General features: G+C 39.8%; 2 protein-coding genes and 1 long non-coding RNA gene across 3 annotated transcripts in view; 2 read left to right on the top strand and 1 right to left on the bottom strand.

Annotated features, from left to right (window-relative positions):
* Positions 1-22,218, top strand: part of LOC106088346 (uncharacterized) — a 331,585-nt gene that overhangs the window by 28,827 nt on the left and 280,540 nt on the right. The window lies entirely within an intron of this gene.
* LOC131997306 (uncharacterized) lies at positions 17,552-20,683 on the top strand. Its single transcript, XM_059368051.1, has one exon. It carries the CDS (start codon positions 17,552-17,554, stop codon positions 20,681-20,683), a length of 3,132 nt encoding a protein of 1,043 aa, XP_059224034.1.
* Positions 20,692-21,308, bottom strand: LOC106089465 (uncharacterized). The gene is made up of 3 exons (XR_001221611.2): positions 21,057-21,308; positions 20,909-20,997; positions 20,692-20,851 (listed from the first exon to the last, which is right to left on the bottom strand). It is a non-coding gene; the product is annotated as an uncharacterized LOC106089465 (long non-coding RNA).

Here is a 22,218-nt window from a genome sequence, read left to right as displayed (position 1 = left end):
TATAAACCGATCTGGGATCTTGACTTCTTGACCCGTAGAGGTCGCAATTATTATCCGATATGCCTGAAATTTTGTACGACGGATCCTCTCATGACCATCAACAAACGTGTTTATTATGGTCTGAATCGGTCTATAGCCCGATACAGATCCCATATAATTCGTTCTCTCTATTTTACTTCGTGAGCCCCAATGGGCGCAATTCTTAAACGAATTGGCTGAAATTTTACACAGGTCTCCAACATATAATATAATTGTGATCCGAACCGGACCATATCTTGATATCGTTTTAATAGCAGAGCAACTCTTTTCTTATATCCTGTTTTGCCTAAGAAGAGATGCCGGGAAAAGAACTCGACAAATGCGATCCATGGTGGAGGGTATATAAGATTCGGCCCGGCCGAACTTAGCACGCTTTTACTTGTTCATTATACCCTCCACCATACGGTGGCCATATAATAACATCGTCATTTCGCTTGTAACACATCAAAATATTCGCCTAAGACCCCACAAAGTTTATATATTCTTGATCGCCATGACATTTAAGGTCGATCTACCCATGTCTGTCCGTCTGTGGAAACACGCTAGCATCCGAAGGAGCGAAACTATGCGCTTGAAATTTTGTACAAATACGTGCTAGTAGGGTTGGTAGGTTGGGATTGTAAATGGGCCATATCTGTCCATGTTTTGTTATAGCGTCTATATAAACCAATATCCTGATTATACTTCTTGAGCCTCTAGAGAGTGCAATGTTTGCATCAACTATGGCCTCCAACATCCAATCCAAGGTTGGCCTCCTATATCATACCAATTCTTATCCATTATCCTTTGCATATAAGAAAATACCGACTCAGAATTTGACAAATGCGATTCATGGTGAAGGGTATATAAGATACAGAAATTAGCATGTTTTTACTTGTTTTCCGTTTTTATACCGTCCACCATAGGATGGGGGGTATACTAATTTCGTCATTCTGTTTGTAACTACTCGAAATATTCGTCTGAGACCCTATAAAGTATATATATATTCTTGATCGTCGTGACATTTTATGTCGATCTAGCCATGTCCGTCCGTCCGTCTGTCCGTCCGTCCGTCCGTCTGTCCGTCCGTCCGTCCGGCCGTCCGTCTGTCAGTCGAAAGCACGCTAACTTCCGAAGGAGTAAAGCTAGCCGCTTGAAATTTTGAACAAATACTTCCTATTAGTGTAGGTCGGTTGGTATTGTAAATGGGCTATATCGGTTCATGTTTTGATATGGCTGCCATATAAACTGATCTTGGGTCTTGACTTCTTGAGCCTCTAGAGTGCGCAATTCTAATCCGATGGGAATACAATTTTGCACGACGCGTTTTGTTATGATATCTAACAAAATGTGCCAAGTATGGTTCAAATTGGTCTATAACCTGATATAGCTGTCATATAAACCGATCTTGGGTATTGACTTCTTGAGTCTCTAGAGGGCGCAGTCCTTATCCGATTTGAATGAATTTTTGCACGAAGTATTTTGTTATGATATCCAACAACTGTGCCAAGTATGGTTTAAATCGGTTTGTAACCTGATATAGCTGTCATATAAGCAGATCCGGGGACTTGACTTCTTAAGCTTCTGGAGTGCGCAATTCCTATCCGATTTGGGTGAAATTTTGCATGACGTATTTTTTTATTCTTACTTTCAGCAAGTGTGTCAAATAAGGTTCAAATGGGTTCATAACCTAATATAGCTGCGATATAAACCGATCTGGGATCTTGACTTCTTGAGCCTCTAGAGGTCGCAATTATTATCCGATTTGCCTGAAATTTTGTACGACGGATCCTCTCATGACCATCAACATACGTGTTTGTTATGGTCTGAATCGGTCTATAGCGCGATACAGCTCCCATATAAATCGATCTCTCTATTTTACTCCTTGAGCCCCCAAACGACGCAATTCTTATTCGTATTGGCTGACATTTTACACAGGTCTCCAACGTATAATCTAATTGTGGTCTAAACCGGATCATATCTTGATATCGGTCTAATGGCAGAGCAAATCTTTTCTTATATCCTTTTTTGCGTAAGAAGAGATGCCGGGAAAAGAAATCGACAAATGCGATCCATGGTGGAGGGTATATAAGATTAGGCCGGGCCGAACTTTGCACGCTTTTACTTGTTTCGCCTAAAAACTTAAAAATTTGTGCAAAACTTCAAGCGGCTTTACTCCTTCGAAAGTTAGCGTGCTTTCGACAGACAGACGGACGGACGGACAGACGGATGGACACACGGACGGACATGGTGTCTGTCCGTGCGTCCGTCCGTCTGTCTGTCGAAAGCACGCTAACTTCCGAAGGAGTAAAGCTAGCCGCTTGAAATTTTGCACAAATACTTCTTATTAGTGTAGGTCATGTAGGTGTAGTAGTGTAGGTATTGTAAATGGGTCATATCGGTTCATGTTTTGATATAGCTGCCATATAAACCGATCTTGGGTCTTGACTTCTTGAGCCTCTAGAGTGCGCAATTGTTTTCCCATTGGAATTAAATTTTGCATGACGTGTTTCGTTATGATATCCAATAAATGTGCCAAGTATGGTTCAAATCGGTCCATAACTTGATATAGCTGCCATATATTTTTGTCATAACTTCAAAGGTTGCAATGACGAAAGGCCCAACACAACTCACTGCCCTAAATTTCCGCAAAATCGGATAATAAATGTGGCTTTATGAGCCTAAGACCCTAAATCGGAGGATCGGGGGGATATGGGGGCTATATCTAGATATAGTCCGATATAGCCCGTCTTCGAACTTAACCTGCTTATGGAAAAAAGAGAATCTGTGCAAAGTTTCAGCTCAATATCTCTATTTTTTAAGTCTGTAGCGTGATTTCAACAGACAGACGGACATGTCTAAATCGTCCTACATTTTTTGCTGATCAAGTCGGAAATAGATATTTCGATGTGTTGCAAACGGAATGACAAAATGAATTTACCCCCATCCTCCGGTGGGGGTATATTCCTTACAAAAGATTTGCAGATGTTTCTGAAGATTAGTTGAAGATCATGTGAGTACTTTATCTGACAGTTCAGCCAAAAACTTAAGCTTTTTGGGGCCGTAGAAAACTAATCAGAAGATCGGTACACTCGTATAGAGAAGCTATATCTGGATCGTACGATAACAGAGCATTACGTGCAATATTTCAGACAAATTGGAAAGCAGATGCGGCTTCTAGAGGCACAAGATCTCAAATCCGTAGTTCGATTTATATGGGCGCTTTATCCAAGTCAGAACCGATATGCCCAATTTGCGATCCCCAAGCTACGACCTTTATAAAAATTAGTATATGTACAAAATTTCAAGTGGATATTTTCATTTGTTCGACTGCTTTCGTGATAGTTTATGGGGTCGCTGATCAATATATCGAGGTGTTACAAACGGAATTTCTAGAATAGTATACTACCCATTCTATGGTGGTGGGTATAAAAACCCGTTTGCATTTTAACTTGTTTCTCCATAAACAAACATTCCAGATCAAAATGAAACACGGTGTGTACCTCCGAAAGAGCAAAAACAACTATGCCGAAAAGCTGAAAACACAAAGCTTTAGAAATAAGCAACGAATGGGTCTTACAGCACATACATACACCAAAAAGCAACAAAAACATTGCAATAACAAAAGGATCTAAAATGCCATTTTTATACCCTCCACCATAAGATGGGGGGTATACTAATTTCGTCATTCTGTTTGTAACTACTCGAAATATTCGTCTGAGACCCCATAAAGTATATATATTCTTGATCGTCGTGAAATTTTATGTCGATCTAGCCATGTCCGTCCGTCTGTCCGTCCGTCCGTCCGTCCGTCCGTCCGTCCGTCCGTCCGTCCGTCCGTCCGTCCGTCCGTCCGTCCGTCCGTCCGTCCGTCCGTCCGTCCGTCCGTCCGTCCGTCCGTCCGTCCGTCTGTCTGTCGAAAGCACGCTAACTTCCGAACGAGTAAAGCTAGGCGCTTGAAATTTTGCACGAATACTTCTTATTAGTGTAGGTCGGTTGGTATTGTAAATGGGCCATATCGGTCCATGTTTTGATATAGCTGCCATATAAACCGATCTTGGGACTTGACTTCTTGAGCCTCTAGAGTGCGCAATTCTTATCCGATTGGGATGAAATTTTGCACGACGTGTTTTGCTATGGAATCCAACAACTGTGCCAAGTATGGTTCAAATCGGTCCATAACCTGATATAGCTGCCATATAAACCGATCTTGGGTCTTGACTTCTTGAGCCTCTAGAGTGCGCAATTCTTATCCGATTGGATTGAAATTTTGCACGACGTATTTTGTTATTATATCCAACAAGTGTTCCAAGTATGGTTCAAATCGGTCTATAACCTGATATAGCTGCCATATACACCGATCTGGGGTCTTGATTTCTTGAGCCTCTAGAGTGCGCAACTCTTATCCGATTGGGATGAAATTTTGCACGACGTGTTTTGTTGTGACATCCAACAACTGTGCCAAGTATGGTTCAAATCGGTCCATAACCTGATATAGCTGCCATATAAACCGATCTTGGGTCTTGATTTCTTGAGCCTCTTGAGTGCGCAATTCTTATCCGATTGGAATGAAATTTTGCACGACGTGTTTTGTTACTATATTCAACAACTGTGCCAAGTATGGTTCAAATCGGTCCATAACCTGATATAGCTGTCATATAAACCGATCTTGGATCTTGACTTCTTGAGCCTCTAGAGGGCGCAAATATTATCCAATTTGAATGAATTTTGGCACGTAGTATTTTGTTATGATATCCAACAACTGTGCCAAATATGGTTCAAATCGGTTCATAACCTGATATAGCTGCCATATAAACCGATCTGGGATCTTGACTTGTTGAGCCTCCAGAGGTCGCCATTATTATCCGATTTGCCTGAAATTTTGTACGACGGATTCTCTCATGACCATTAACATACGTGTTTATTATGGTCTGAATCGGTTTATAGCCTGATATAGCTCCCATATAAATCGATCTCTCTATTTTACTTCTTGAGCCCACAAAGGGCGCAATTCTTATTCGAATTGGCTGCCATTTTACACAGGTCTCCAACATATAATTTAATTGTGGTCCAAACCGGACCATATCTTGATATCGCTCTATTAGCAGAGCAAATCTTTTCTTATATCCTTTTTTGCCTAAGAAGAGATGCCGGGAAAAGAACTCGACATATGCGATCCATGGTGGAGGGTATATAAGATTCGGCCCGGCCGAACTTAGCACGCTTTTACTTGTTAAAGATAAGATGGCAGAGCATGCCATGAAAGTTGCGCCTGGAATTGCTTAACAAAAAATGGTACCATTTAACTTAATTGGCGGCCCAAAAAAAAAGAGAACATGGTAAAAGCAGTCAGATATGAAAAGCTCCAAAGGAAAGGAAAAAGCAGTGCTTTCGTATGCAACATTGAGGACATGAAGCAAACAAATGGGGGAGATCAAACAATTAAGCGGCATTAATCCAGAGACATTAACATTACGACCCAAATAGGAGCAAAGCATTAAAACTCGGTGTGAATGGTTCTAATAATTCATTATGTCACGTTTATGGCCGCAGTAAGTTTTTATAGTAGGTGACATACCAAGCGGGTTCCTTTTTTATACCCTCCACCATAAGATGGGGGGTATACTAATTTCGTCATTCTGTTTGTAACTACTCGAAATATTCGTCTGAGACCCCATAAAGTATATATATTCTTGATCGTCGTGACATTTTATGTCGATCTAGCCATGTCCGTCCGTCTGACCGTCCGTCCATCTGTCTGTCGAAAGCACGCTAACTTCCGAAGGAGTAAAGCTAGCTGCTTGAAATTTTGCACAAATACTTCTTATTAGTGTAGGTCGGTTGGTATTGTAAATGGGCCATATCGGTCCATGTTTTGATATAGCTGACATATAAACTGATCTTGGGTCTTGACTTCTTGAGCCTCTAGAGTGCGCAATTCTTATCCGATTGGAATGAAATTTTGCACGACATGTTTTGTTATGATATTCAATAAATGTGCCAAGTATGGTTCAAATCGGTCCATAACCTGATATAGCTGCCATATAAACCGATCTTGGGTCTTGATTTCTTGAGCCTCTAGAGTGCGCAATTCTTATCATCCGATTTTGTACAATGGCTTCTCTTATGACCTTCAACATACATGTCTAATATGGTCTGAATCGATCAATAGCTTGATACAGCTCCCATATAAACCTATCTCCCGATTTTGCTTCTAGAGCCCCCATTGCACTTAAATGGCCGTGGTATCTAATATTTTCAACCGATCGGCACAAAACTTGGCACGGATTGTTTTGTTACTGATCTTAACATATGTGCAAGATTTCATCAAAATCGGTTCAGATTTAGATGTAGCTCCCATTTATATGTATTACCCGATTTGCACTGAAATAGCCGTACCAGCTACAATTTTCAACCAATCCGCACAAAATTTTGCACGGATTGTTTTGTTACTTATCTAAACATATCTGTGAGATTTCATCAAAATCGGTTCAGATTTGGATGTAGCACCCATACATATTTATCGCCGGATTTGTATTAGCAGTAGTGGTAAAACATTTTCCATGAATTTCGTAGTTTAATTGAAGACCAATTCAACTCTGTCCCATGTGATTGATCCAACCAATGCTTAAGGGATGCTTTTGTTATGATAACATGGATTGCCTAAAGAACACGGATAACTTTACAAAAATGCCAAGTATTTTGTTTCATGTTTTCCTTGGCTTGGGAGTATTTTATTGTTCGCGTTTCGTTAAACTGACACGTAGCTACCAACGAACACGAACACAAAACTTTGGAAAAAACCAAAAAGAAGCATGTCAAATGTAGGTTGTACGAAAAAAATACATCAAATTCATGGGAACGGATTTTTATCAATGCCGTAAGGCGACATAGAGAGTAGTTGTTCGTTGTATTATTTTTGCCATTGCACAGTGGACGAAAATGAAAGAAATTACTGAAATTTAAAACCATATCACCATATAACTTGACCAGTTGACAAAGGTGATTGGAAAATAAAACCGTGCTAAGTTCGGGCGGGTCGAATCCACTAGGGATCGCATTCGTCAAGTTCTTTGCCCGGTATCGCCTCATAGGCACACAATGGATAACAAGAAAAAGCATGCTAAGATCGGTCGGGCCGAATCTTGGGAACTCACCACCATGGATTTTGTAAAAATTCATGCAAACTAAATTTAGTTGAAGGGCTTAATTTTATTCTACATACCAAACTTCTCTCAAACCAGCAAAAATGAGAGCTTCTAGGAACCGAACAAGGCTAAAGCAGTCAAGATCCCAGATGGGTTTAGATGGCAGCTTTATCAGGTTCAATACCGATTTACGCCATACTTAGCACAGTTATTGGAAGACAAACCAAAACACCTCATGCAAAATGTCCTCTATTGGCTCACGAAGTCAAGATCCAAGATCGGTTTATATGACACCTATACCAGATTATAAACCGATTTGAATCATACTTAGCACAGCTGTTGGAAGTGATACCAAAATACTACGTGCAAAATCAGTTAAATCGGACGAAAATTACGCCATCTAGAGGCTCAAGAAGTCAAGACCCAAGATCGGTTTATGTGGCAGGTATATAAAAACATTGACCGATTTAAACTATACTTAGCGCAGTTGTTGGAAGTTCTACCAAAATACAACGTGCAAAGTTTCAAAAAAAAAAAAAATCGGATAAGAATTGCGCCATCTAAAGGCTCAAGAAGTCAAGACCCAAGATCGGTTTATATGGCAGCTATATCAAAACATGGACCGATTTAAACCATACTTCGCTTAGTCGATTGAAGTGCTACCGGAACACTACGTGCAAAATTTCAGTTAAATCGGACTAGAGTTGCACCCCCAGAGGCTCAAGAAGTCAAGACCTAAGATTGGTTTATATGGCAGCTATATCAAAACATGGACCGATTGGAGATGCTACCAGAATACTACGTGCAAAATTACAGTTGAATCGGACGAGAACTGCGCCCTCTAGAGGCTCAAGAAGTCAAGACCCAAGATCGGCAGCTATATCAAAACATGGACCAAGTTGGCCCATTTACAATACCAACTGACCTTCACTAATAAAAAGTATTTGTGCAAATTTTCAAGCGGCTACCTTTACTCCTTCGAAAGTTAGCATGCTTTCGACAGACAGACATACGGACGGACGGACGGGCGGACAGACAGACGAACGGACATGGTTAGATCGACTTGAAATGACATGACGATCTAGAATATATATACTTTGTTGGGTCTTAGACGCATATTTCGAGGTGCTACAAACAGAATGACGAAATTAGTATACCCCGATCCTATGGTGGAGGGTATAAAAAGTAAACCCGAAAAAAAAATTTAATATAGGAATTTCGTGTTACTTACAAAATCCTTAATAGTTTTCCATACCACTTCCCTAAGTTGATTCATGTCTGGTATAGTGTCCCACCTAAGTACCGGTATCTTTTAGCCACTAAAGCGGGGCAACGACATATGAAATGCTCCAACGTCTAATCATTTTCCCAACATGCCCTACACTCCCTATAACTTGCCGCACTGATTTTGCATAAGAGGGCTCGTTGTCCTATGTGTCCCGTTATGACACCAAAAGCTATACTGACGTCCTTTTTACTTCCTTTCAGTGAAAGCCTCGTCCTCTCAGGATCCGGATCACCCCATAGGATTTTCGCCGTCCTAGCGACTGTTTCGCTGTTCCACATAGTTACATGTGCGTTTGTCGCCCACGGCCTTAATTCGGACTGCGTTGACCCGAAAGTCTTCGGATTAATCGAGTTTATTGATGACAGCCCTCTGGCCTCCACCGCCAAATCGTCGGCCCTCTCATTCCCTTCTTTTACTCCGTTATGGCCTGGCACCCAGACGATGCGCATTTTGCCATCCTCAATGAAGGCGTTATTCTCCTTCTTACACTGCAAGAGTGGTTCACTCTCGACGTCCTCGCGTTAGTACCACTACACCTCGCGGAATCCGTGATCGCCCGAATCTCCGCCTGCAGGACCGTATTATGGTCAGGCAGTCTAAAATAGATCTCAGTCCCTGGGTTGTCAATATGGACCCCCAGGCTTACTCCTCCGTGTAACATGATCTCTCAGACGGCAATACTAGGGTTCCGTCAGTCCAAGACTGTGCCGCTGGCAGCAGTGCATCGCACCCGACTTTAAGTCTCGTCTCAGGTATCCGATCGAAAACCTCTTAACTAGCTTCAAAATTTCCTATCGTCACCTCGATTATACTCATCCTCATCGCTCCGCCTATGCCAAGACAACATGTTCTCCATCTCATCCCACCAAACTTCTGAGGCGTAAGTAAGGATTGGTCTAATTAGGCTCCTGTAGAGCCAGAACGCAAGACCTTAAATCGAGAGATCGGTCTATATGGCAGCTATATTCAAATCTGGACCGATCTGGGCCAAATTGAAGAATGAAATCGGAGGGCAACTCTCTGTCCCAAATTTCGGCGACATCGGACAATAAATGCGCCTTCTAAGGGCCCAAAACCTCAAATCGAGAGATCGGTCTATATGTCAGCTATATCCAAATCTGGACTGATCTGAACCAAATTGAAGAAAAATTTTGAAGGGCCTAACATAACTCACTGTCCCAAATTTCTGCAAAATCAGATAATAAATGTGGCTTTTATGGGCCTAAGGCACTATATGGGGGCTATATGAATATATAGTCAGATATAGCCCATCTTGTGAACAAAAAAACAATCGGTGCAAAGTTACAGCTCAATGTCTCTATTTTTAAAGACCGTAGCGTGATTTCAACAGGCAGAGGGACGGACATGGCTGGATCGTCATTGATTTGTACGCCAATCAAGAATACATATACCTTATAGCTTCGGAAATGGATATTTCGATGAGTTGCAAAGGGAATGCAACATGAATATGCTCCCATCCTTCTGTGTTGGATATAAAAATTGCTATGCTATTAGTTATGGACCGATTCGGGAAGTGAAGTAAGTTTTCTAGCCGATTTGAAGAATACGTGACAAATTTGTTGGAAGTCAAAACAAAACACTTCGTGCAAACCTCAGCCAAATCGGATAAGAATTGCGCCGTCTAGAGGCTCAAGAAGTCAAGTTCTAAGATCGGATTGTATGACAGCTTTAGCAACACATGGGCTGATATAGCCCATTTACAATCTCAACCGACCTACTTTTATAGGAAGTATATGTGCAAAATTTTAATCGTCTAACTTTATTCCTTTTAAAATAAGCGTGGTTTCGACGGATTGACATGGTAGACGGTAGGACATGGTTTAATCGACTTAGAATGTCAAGACGATCAATAATATACTCGTACATACTTTGTTGGATCTCATATAAATATTTCGATGTGTTACAAAGGGAATGAAGCGTTTGCAGCCTCATTTAGCGAACCTGAATTCCAAGTTGTCCTTTGGGCTTTATCTCGAAAAAACTGTTTACAGTTTGCTAGAGGCTTACCCACAGGTTCAAGTTCCCACTTGTAAGTGAAATAGCTCCTATTCTATACTGCTAAGTTGTTTAAGTCTGGTATGGAACCTGTTCCTAGGTGCAGGTCTCTGCTAACTGCGAAAGCCAGGTATTGATATAAATAACAAGTAAAAGCGTGCTAAGTTCGGCCGGGCCGAATCTTATATACCCTCCACCATGGATCGCATTTGTCGATTTGTTTTCCCGGCATCTCTTCTTAGGCTAAAAAGGATATAAGAAAAGAGTTGCTCTGCTATTAAAACGATATCAAGATATGGTCCGGTTCGGACCACAATTAAATTATATGTTGGAGACCTGTGTAAAATTTCAGCCAATTCGTATAAGAATTGCGCCCATTGAGGCTCACGAAGTAAAATAGAGAGAACGATTTATATGGGATCTGTATCGGGCTATAGACCGATTCAGAACATAATAAACACGTTTGTTGATGGTCATGAGAGGATACGTCGTACAAAATTTCAGGCATATCGGATAATAATTGCGACCTCTAGGGGTCAAGATCCCAGATCGGTTTGTATGGCAGCTATATCAGGTTATGAACCGATTTGAACCTTATTTGACACAGTTGTTGAAAGTAAAAATAAAATACGTCATGCAAAATTTCAGCCAAATCGGATAGGAATTGCGCCCTCTAGAAGCTCAAGAAATCAAATCCCCAGATCTGTTTATATGACAGCTATATCAGGTTATGGACCGATTTCAACCATACTTGGCACAGTTGTTGGGTATCATAACAAAACACGTCGTGCGAAATTCCATTCCAATCGGATAAGAATTGCGCCCTCTAGAGGTTCAAGAAGTCAAGACCCAAGATCGGTTTATATGGCAGATATATCAAGTTATGGACCGATTTGAACCATACTTGGCACAGTTGTTGGATATACTAACAAAACACGTCGTGCAAAATTTCATTTCAATCGGATAAGAATTGCGCACTCTAGAGGCTCAAGAAGTCAAGACTCAAGATCGGTTTATATGGCAGCTATATCAGGTTATGGACCGATTTGATCCATACTTGGCACAGTTGTTGAATATCACAACAAAACATGTCGTGCAAAATTTCATTCTGATCGGATAAGAATTGCGCACGCTAGAGGCTCAACAAGTCAAGACCCAAGATCGGTTTATATGGCAGCTATATCAGGTTATGGACCGATTTCAACCATACTTGGCACAGTTGTTGGATATGATAACAAAACACGTCGTGCAAAATTTCATTTCAATCGGATAAGAATTGCGCACTCTACAGGCTCAAGAAATCAAGACTCAAGATCGGTTTATATGGCAGCTATATCAGGTTATGTACCGATTTGAACAATACTTGGCACAGTTGTTGGATATAATAACAAAACACGTCGTGCAAAATTTCATTCCAATCGGATAAGAATTGCGCACTCTAGAGGCTCAAGAATTCAAGAAACAAGATCGGTTTATATGGCAGCTATATCAAAACATGGACCGATATGGCCCATTTACAATACCAACCGACCTACACTAATAAGAAGTATTTGTGCAAAATTTCAAGCGGCTAGCTTTACTCCTTCGGAAGTTAGCGTGCTTTCGACAGACAGACGGACGGACGGACGGACAGACGGACGGACATGGCTAGATCGACATAAAATGTCACGACGATCAAGAATATATATACTTTATGGGGTCTCAGACGAATATTTCGAGTAGTTACAAACAGAATGACGAAATTAGTATACCCCCCATCTTATGGTGGAGGGTATAAAAATAAAATACGTCATGCAAAATTTCAGCCAAATCGGATAGGAATTGCGCCCTCTAGAAGCTCAAGAAGTCAAATCCCCAGATCTGTTTATATGACAGCTATATCAGGTTATGGACCGATTTCAACCATACTTGGAACAGTTGTTGGATATCATAAAAAAATACTTCGTGCAAAAACTCATTCAAATCGGATAAGAATTCTGCCTTCTAGAGGCTCAAGAAGTCAAGACCCAAGATCGGTTTATATGGTAGCTATATCAGGTTATGGACCGATTTAAACCATACATGGCACAGTTGTTAGATATCATAACAAAACACGTCGTGTAAAATTTCATTTTAATCGGATAAGAATTGAGCCCTCTAGAGGCTCAAGAAATCAAGACCCAAGATCGGTTTATATGGCAGCTACATCAGGTTATGGACCGATTTGAACTATACTTGGCACAGTTGTTGGACATCATAGCAAAACACGTCGTGCAAAATTTCATTCCAATCGGATAAGAATTGCGCACTCTAGAGGCTCAAGAAGTCAAGACCCAAGATCGGTTTCTATGGCAGCTATATCAAGACATGGACCGATATGGCCCATTTACAATACCAACCGACCTACACTTATAAGAAGTATTTGTGCAAAATTTCAAGCGGCTAGCTTTACTCCTTCGGAAGTTAGCGTGCTTTCGACAGACAGATGGACGGACGGACGGACGGACAGACGGACGGACGGACGGACAGACGGACGGACATGGCTAGATCGACATAAAATTTCACGACTATCAAGAATATATATACTTTATGGGGTCTCAGAAGAATATTTCGAGTAGTTACAAACAGAATGACGAAATTAGTATACCCCCCATCTTATGGTGGAGGGTATAAAAAATGTTGTACCCTATTTTCACCACGGGATCATTATGCAGCATCTGTGAAAATTTCAAGAAAATCGGTTCAGCCGTTTCTGAGTCTATAAGGAAAACACAAACAAACAAACAAACAAACAAACAAACAAAATGAATTATTCACAGATGGTAAAAATTGAGCCTCCGGTGAAAATAGGGTACTACATATTTTGATATCCGAAGTGGGGTGGACCCTCCCCTTACACTAATTTTCAAAAACTCCAGATCTCGGAGATGGGCGCGCCGATTTAAGCAAAATTTTGTATGACACCTTATTGTACCTCAAAAAAACGAAATTGGAATAAAATTTTGGGGCCAAATAACCTGGGGGGGACGACCCATGTCAAAAACCCACCCAAACGGACATGCTTACCGATTGGGACAATATGGGTATCAAACGAAAGGTATTTAAGAGTAGAGTACGAATTCGGTATACAAATTTCACTCTACAGTTTCGGGGGGTTCCCCACCCCCAAAAAAGGACACTTTCACCGCTTTGGGCAATATGGGTATCAAGTGAAAGCTATTTAAGAGTAGAATACGAACATTAAAATGTTAACCTAAGTGTCGGGGCGCCCCCCACCCCAAAAACACCATCGAACAGGACACTTTAATCGCTTTGAGTAATATGGGTATCAAATAAAAGGTATTTAAAAGTAGAATACAAATCTGAGACAAAAATTATTTTTTAGTGTCTGAGGGCCCTCCCCCCTTAAAAAACCCCCTCAGGACAAATTTTCCGATTGGGAAAATATGGATACCAAATGAAAGCTATTTAAAGGTAGAGTCCAATGCTGATATAAAAATTTGTTCCTTGGTGTCTGAAGCTGTTGGAAGTAAAAAAAACATTTCTTGCTAAATTTTAGCCAAATCGGATAAGAACTGTGCCCTTTAGAGGTTCAAAAATTCAAGATCCGAGCTTGGTTTATATGGAACTTATATCAGGTAATAAACCGATATAACCTATACTTGACAGGTGTTGGGAGTCCTAAAGAACACCTCACACAAAATTTCATTCAAATCGGATAAGAAATACGCCCTCTGGAGACTCAAAAAGGCAAGATCCGAGATTGGTTTATATAGCAGTTATTTAAAAATATGGACCGATATGGCCTATTTACAAGCCAAATTGAGCGACACTAACAGGAAGTATTTGTGAAAAATTTCAAGCAGCTAGCTCTATTCTTTTGAAAGTTAGCGTGCTTTCGGCAGTCAGTTAGACGGACGAATATGGCTATATCGAGATAGAATGTCAAGACAACCAAGAAAAGGTATACTTTATTTGGTCTCAGATCAATATTTCGATGTATTACAAACGGAGTGACGAAGTTAGTATACCCCATCTTATGGTGCAGGGTATAAAAAGCCGCACACAGTAATAACCACTAAACTACTTCACCAAACCAGACGTGTCATTGAAGATGTAACTTTCAAACGGTTCGAACAAAAGGCCATCTTGAAGTCTTTGTTTGCATATCAAAAAATTGTACTTCATTGAGTAACATTAATCACTATGGCATGGTAAGTTTGGCGCCGGCCTTATACAATGGTCTATAAAATAATCCCTTTGTTTTCATTGGCCATTGTTTTAAAGCCACAGGAGGCAATCCATTAATGAGCCATTGCGCCATTCAGTGTCCATCAACTTTATCCAGATTGCGAAGCATAATTAATATATAACTGTGACAGAAGTTTTAATTTTACCGCAAAACCTTGAAATTAAAATCAAATGCAAAACGAAATGTGGCAAATAGCAAACAGTGAAAATCGGAATTTTTCATGGAAATTGAAATCGCTCATATTGAGCACTTATCGAGAAATTCAATGATTGGCATGCGAGTTATCATTCGAAAACTGGTCAAACTGTGGACTACATTAGAAATAGAAATGTCATAGTATGCAAATTTAGAGGCATTATTTATCAGTCTTCAATCCCCTATCTCTTAAAGTCATAGGGGACTATAGGGGGCTATCTCAATAGGTATCAATTGGTGGATCTGAGTCCACTATATCTCAGCACAACAGCAACATTCGGGAGAGGTTGCACCAAGTTGGTAAGTTTGGCCTTCAAAATAGTCCCTTTGTTTTCATTGACCATCATTTAAAAACCACATAAGACAGTCTATTAATGAACCATTATGCCATTCATTCATATTGTGAAGCTTACTAAATACCTTTATGTAACAGAAGTTTAAAATAAACCACAAAACCTTTAAATTGCAATTAATTTGGTATGGAAATTACGAATGACTCACTTTCTAAAGGGTGATTTTTTTGAGGTTAGGATTTTCATGCATTAGTATTTGACAGATCACGTGGGATTTCAGACATGGTGTCAAAGAGAAAGATGCTCAGTATGCTTTGACATTTCATCATGAATAGACTTACTAACGAGCAACGCTTGCAAATCATTGAATTTTATTACCAAAATCAGTGTTCGGTTCGAAATGTGTTCATTCACCGTAACGTTGCGTCCAACAGCATCTTTGAAAAAATACGGTCCAATGATTCCACCAGCGTACAAACCACACCAAACAGTGTGTTAACGTAGAAGAAGCCTATACGATTTTATAACTATAACCCTCATTAGATTGAAATGCAGAGGGCGTTAAAATGTATCGTTAAGTGCCATATTTACACTATCACCTATCTTAGCCTTTAAGAATATTATAAATAAAATGTTCACTTTGGATTCAACCTCGAACACAAGAACATTGGTAAGAGTTTCCTTTCCTCCAAGATTTTCCGCTTGTGGATAATTCGTAACTCCAATATTGTCTTCGACTTCTTGCATGACCATCTCTCCTCGAGATTTAATTGCAAGAAGTTATTTCGCTTCAGTTGCTTATGGTCGTGCTGTGATTTTAGTTCCATTTTTTCACCCCCCAAAGAGATCCAACATCCTACATATATTCATTTGGTCCCATCGAGCCGGATTTCTGTACTGGGTACTCAATTACACAACAGCGATCATTGCAACAACTAAGTCATTCCTCGCAACAAAATCATTCTCGGATCATTCCTCCATTTCCATCATCCATTTCCATCATCCAGGTTCGCATTATTTCCATATTGGGTATGAACACTCGTTTTTGCATAACCAGTTTTAGTTTCTAACGAACTAATAAAGTGACAGTGCGATTAACCGGGAGAAGAAGAAGCTAAGAACGTGAACCTTTGTAGCAAAATGACTGGCGTTATTGTTTTTCTTTAAAAATCCATTTAATTATTAATTGTGAGACGTGGTTTTTAATATTAAATCGTGATTTTCTTATACATAAGTAGATGAGAGTATTTTAAGTGTTGGTCGCATATTTAGAGGTTAGGCCGTCTACCAAAAAAAAAAAAAAAGAAATTAACACGATACCGCGATAAACATTTCTTGGAAATCCAAAAGTGAACAAATTTTATCCGCTGATATTTTTTCGAAGAGAAAGGAAAGATTCAGAATCTTTAGTGAAACTATAGGCTTCCAATTGAGTGTCAAAATTCAAAAAAAAAGGAAGAAAAGAAAAAGATATTTGGAATACATAACCTCTTCTGAGACATGTGCTGAAATTTTATATATGTATATAGGCGAAGAAATGGATAATCTCCTATGTAAAACCTCATAGCCCTCAACTGTACAAAGTTTATATAAGCCTTATATGAAGCTGAAGCCGTTACATACATAACGTACGTACAGAACATATGTATATACATATTTCTTTTTTTTTTTTTTTTTCTCCTCCTTTGTTATCCATATTTCGTTATTTATTGCTTGCCGATGAATTCAAATGAGAAGAAAGACAAAGAGTAATGAAAGTAACGAGCAATTTCCAGTGAGTTTTATCCATATATGCTTTACCAGCAGTCCAGCCTAGTAGAGTACTCTCAAGTTGTTTCAAGTTCCATTTGTTTCAATCATCTCACCCGCATCGATTTGATTTGCTTTTCTAGTGTATTTGCTATCCACTCATTATTAGGCTGTCTGCAGCACTGATGTTCTATTTTATTCTGACTGCGAGTACTCTCGACCGAAACTGGGAGTTTTTTTTTTTTTTTTTTTGTTTTTAATATATAGAAATGCAAAGAGATACTTGTATAATCTTAAGAATTCCGATTCAGATTTTATGCTTTTGAAATAAAATAGTCTTTGACAGCCGTCTCTAAAATTTACAGAGTTTCCCCCTTTTAAGACATTTCAGACAATTCAAACGAATTTAACGCATACATCAACGCTTGATCAATATTTGTGATTGATTCCTATCCATTTGTTTTGGTTTCCAATTGGTTTTTATTTATTTTTTTTTTCCTATTTTCCAAATAAATAAGTGTCTACTACACCTCTCCGAATAACGACATTGAAGTTCAGAGAAATATATAGCGAATTTTGTAAGAGATTGTTGCACAGATCTCACGACCAAGCCATGAGTACACTGGACCGATTTATACGCGCTAATATAAAGCTCGTTCACTTCGAACAGGAGCTTACCGATGCGTCCATAGAGAACTCTTCAGTTTTTGCTCTCGAGGTTCATCGAGAGGAGCTCAGGTCCATTTGGGGCTCAGTTAAGTCTCTTTACGAGAAATGTGTAGACGAAGTGGACCAAAAGGCCAAGAAAAAGGGCAAAGATGGGACAGATCCATTATCCTCTAGCGACGTCAGCGACGAGACTCATATGGAAAGCATTAATGCACGTTATCATGCATCATACGAAACGTATGTTAAGATAGTATCAAAAATCAGCGCTGGAATACATGACCGTGGCCGGAACACTTCTTCATTACCTCCCTCACCCTTTTCAATCACACCACACTCCAATTTCCATCTGCCTGCGTGTGATACTGAAACGTTTTGTGGGGACTATAAGTCCTGGCCTTCCTTTCGAGACATGTTCTCGGCAATTTATGTCAATAATTCCAGCCTATCTAACGTCCAAAAGCTTTTTTATTTAATGAAGAAAACGGAAGGTGAAGCTCATGACATCGTGATGAAAGGTCCTTTGACGAACAGTGGTTTCGACACGGCTTGGGCAAATCTTGTAGATAGATTTGAGAACAAGCGAATGCTAGTTCATAGCCAGCTGCGCGTTTTGTTTAATCTCTCCCCAGTCAAATCCGAAAATGGCGAGGATATAAAATGCTTACAGAGAGACATCAATTCTTGTATCTCATCACTACAGATGTACCATATTGATATCTCGAGTTGGGATCCAATCTTTGTTTATATCTGTTCGACAAAATTGCCCCGCACAACTCTTTCCTTGTGGGAACATTCAATACAAAACAAAAAGGACATTTCCAACTGGTCCGATTTAAATAATTTTCTTTCCAGTAGGTTTCAGACTCTTGAGACTATTTCTGAAATCAATTGCCAGTCGTCCTCACACGATTCTAGACAAACTGGTTTGAGAAAATCCAGTCAAAACGTTTCGAAACAAATTAACTCCAACCACACTAACGTTTCTGCTACCCCAGCGAAACATCTTTGTAACCTATGCAGTTTAGAGACTCACATTATCCGCAAATGCCCAAAATTTATTCAGATGTGTCCAGAGGAGAGATTATCGTGCATCAGGAAATTGAATTTGTGTTTGAATTGCTTTGCTGGTGGCCATAGTGTAAAGGAGTGTAAAAGCTCACACAACTGCTTTACATGTAAGAAACGACACAACACGCTACTTCACCGTGATGCAACCATTCAAGTTGCGCAATATCCTAACACTAATGCGCATGCTGTGCTAACGGATTTTGACCCAGATACATCCATCATACAGTCCACTTCTCTTAACCCAACTGAAACCTATAACGCTGTTTCAGAATCCGTAGCATGTTCTCCGACCTCTTTAAACAGTGTTCAGTCATGCTTTGCCTCGCACACCCGCAATGTCCTTTTAGGTACAGCGTTGGTTCAAATCAGGCATTCAGGGTTGACATACATCGTTCGGGCTTTAATAGACTCAGGTTCACAAGGAACTTTTCTGTCTGAGAAGATATCCCATACGCTTAAAATTCCATTTCAACGCATTGATGCTGAAATTACGGGCCTTAACGGCGTTCCTTCAGCCACCGTTAGGAAACTGGCAAAATTTACAATAAGTCCGCGTTTCGATTCTCAACTGGAGATGAACGTAACTGCGTTAGTAATTCCCCAACTTTCAAGAGACCTTCCCTCTAGATCGATCAATCCTTCAATATTAAGTGAGTTTCCGAAAATACAACTCGCAGATCCTCAATTTTTTCAAAGCTCTCGTATTGACCTTTTACTTGGTGCAGACCTTTTTAACAATATATTGCTTGATGGAGTAAAACGTGATATTTGTGGGTCGCTGGTTGCTCAAGAGACTATTTTTGGCTGGATTGTGTCCGGTTCAGTCCAAAATACGGAGAATATTTCCTCTTTTTCATCTCTAGTTTCATTTCTTTCTGAAAAAAGTTTGGAAAAAACGCTAAGACGTTTTTGGGAGGTGGAGAATCTTCCTCGAAAGCAGCATCTGTCCGAAGACGATGAGTTTTGCGAGAAACTGTATAAGGAAACCACAACTAGGGATGAAAGTGGCAGATTCACAGTTGGCCTTCCCTTCAAACACACAATTTTGAATTCAACAATGCAATTGGGACAGTCCAGGACCATTGCAAAGGCACAGTTCTTGCGGAATGAGTCTCGCTTATTGAAGAATCTGGAGCGAAAAAATGAGTACGATGCCGTAGTCGAAGAATACCTGGATTTAGGGCACATGAAAAGCGTTCCAGCTCCCATTCATCAAAATTATCCGCAGCACTATTACCTTCCACATCATTCAGTCGTTAAACCGGAGAGCACCACCACGAAAGTTCGAGTGGTATTTAATGCCTCCTGTCCGACTTCCTCCGGAGTATCCTTGAACGATATCCTTCACACTGGACCTGCATTACAGAATGATCTGGTCCTGCTTCTTCTTAGGTGGCGCTTTTATCGCTTCGTCTTTTGTGCTGACATTCAGAAGATGTATCGGCAAATTAAAGTCCATCCCAAAGACACTTGCTACCAAAGAATTCTATTTCGCAGGGATCCGTGTGAGGAAATATCTGATTATGAGTTAACGACAGTAACATTTGGCGTCAACGCAGCTCCTTATCTGGCAATAAGAACCCTCCTACAATTGGCGGAAGAGTCCGAGAGGTCCCTTCCCATTGCCAGTGAAATTATTAGGGATTCCATGTATGTTGATGATGTTATAGCTGGGAGCCATCATATTCCTGACGCTCTCTCCGCAAGGACACAGTTGATTATCGCGATGAGTTCGGCACATTTTCCTCTGCGTAAGTGGGCATCCAATTGTATTGAGATCCTTGCGGGTTTACCGAAAGATCATCTTCTGAAAGAGGACTTTTTAAGCTTCGACGATAGTAGCCACACTAAAACACTTGGTATCAGATGGAACGCCAAGTCAGATAACTTCTTCTTCAGGTGCAACGCAATTTCAGACAAATTATCCTATACAAAAAGGGAAGTGTGTAGTGGACGTTTTCTCAGAACTTTCAATGACATAAGGAAATTAGCACACACATTTGCATGAATTTTTTTTTGCCACCGCACTTTTATTGTAAAAATTTCCATTTAACTTTTGGTGACATTAATTAAAAGCTGGACCCAAGTTATTCCATTTATTTGGTTGAATTCTGCTTCAATTTAGAATTTTGGCATTCCATTTTATAATTTTAGCTTTATTTTCTCCTCTTAGAACCTGTGAATTATTATGGGTCATTAGTTTCCTTTTTAAACGAAGAGAAAATATACTTACCAAAGTCAGGCCAACTTAATATGTTGGGAAATGATACATTTCTATGTCCATTAACTTCATATTCACAAGCCTTTATCCGTGGCACGCCTCTGAAAACAATTGAAATGGACAAATTTCAATAACGATCTAAAATAGACTTAAAACTCACCAGAACATACGGCGAACCTTCTTTTTTTTTTGTTGGTGTCAATTCTTTTTATTGCGATGTGTCCAGTTAGGCCTCATGACAATGTTTTTATTTTGTTCTGTTTTGATCACTGTCAATCCATTTTATTGACTCCCTTTGACGTCATTCAACTGGTTTGTACAGTACCCATAGTGGTGAGGTTCTTGTTGAGATTGCATTGCCAATTTCGATTTAAATTTTGATTGAATAATTATATATAATTCGGGTTAGATAAAACAAAATAATGACGTTTATCGTATTAAAAGGGCAATGATTTTAAAGGCGGCAGTGTAATTTACTTTTTCTGCTATGAAGCAATTATATGAAAAATCGTACCAAAATTGGTAACAAAATATCGATTTCTGCATTTAGACAACAGTCTAGCAGATTTGACATTTTATTTTCTACATATCGCTTCCTACGCCAATATTAGGTAGGAATATCCCCAGCTGAACATTGCAACTTCCTTCTTGTTCTAACCTTCGAAGTGGAAAGACATTAAATTTCTTTGGAAATAATTTAATTTTTCCTAGCCATCGGTCCATACCTAGAATTAAATTTTCCAGCGGTGAGTTTCATCATGAAATCTATTAATGTTTTTTCATTAATTTTAATGACAATAAAAACCTTCGATTGACAGGCAAAACGTGGTACATTTTTATCGGAAAGTACAAGCCTTTCAAACGCTGGTTTTGTGAATATACCACCAAATATTGCAGTGATAGAGGGCGATTTATTGAGCGTTTCCTAGAGGAAGTGACCAAATTGCACCTACGCGTTTGTATCGGGTTTCCTCTCCTGGCAAGATTTTCTTGGAATCCGCTCCAACTTGGCAGACCCTCGTCCCTGTAATTGAAGGCTGGGGACATTACACCCTGATAGCAGCTTTTTGCTGTAGCGACCCCATTATATGTCCAGAGGTGCCTTCCAAAGCTTACTGACAGCCTGGACGTTCCAGCGAACCAAGCAGATATTCAAGTACCAGCAAAAGTGCCCCCTTTGTGAAACAACCAACCCAAAGTGCTTTATTGGGATTTATGTGAAAACATTTACATTTGCTTAAACAAGATCGCTACATAAAATTTGTTCGCATTTAAAGAGAGATATGGGGTTTGCCCACAAAGCTCTTATTAATTAACTAAAG

Source organism: Stomoxys calcitrans, chromosome 1 (assembly GCF_963082655.1).
Source record: "Stomoxys calcitrans chromosome 1, idStoCalc2.1, whole genome shotgun sequence".
NCBI lineage: Eukaryota > Metazoa > Arthropoda > Insecta > Diptera > Muscidae > Stomoxys > Stomoxys calcitrans.
This window is presented reverse-complemented; position numbering and strand designations above follow the sequence as displayed.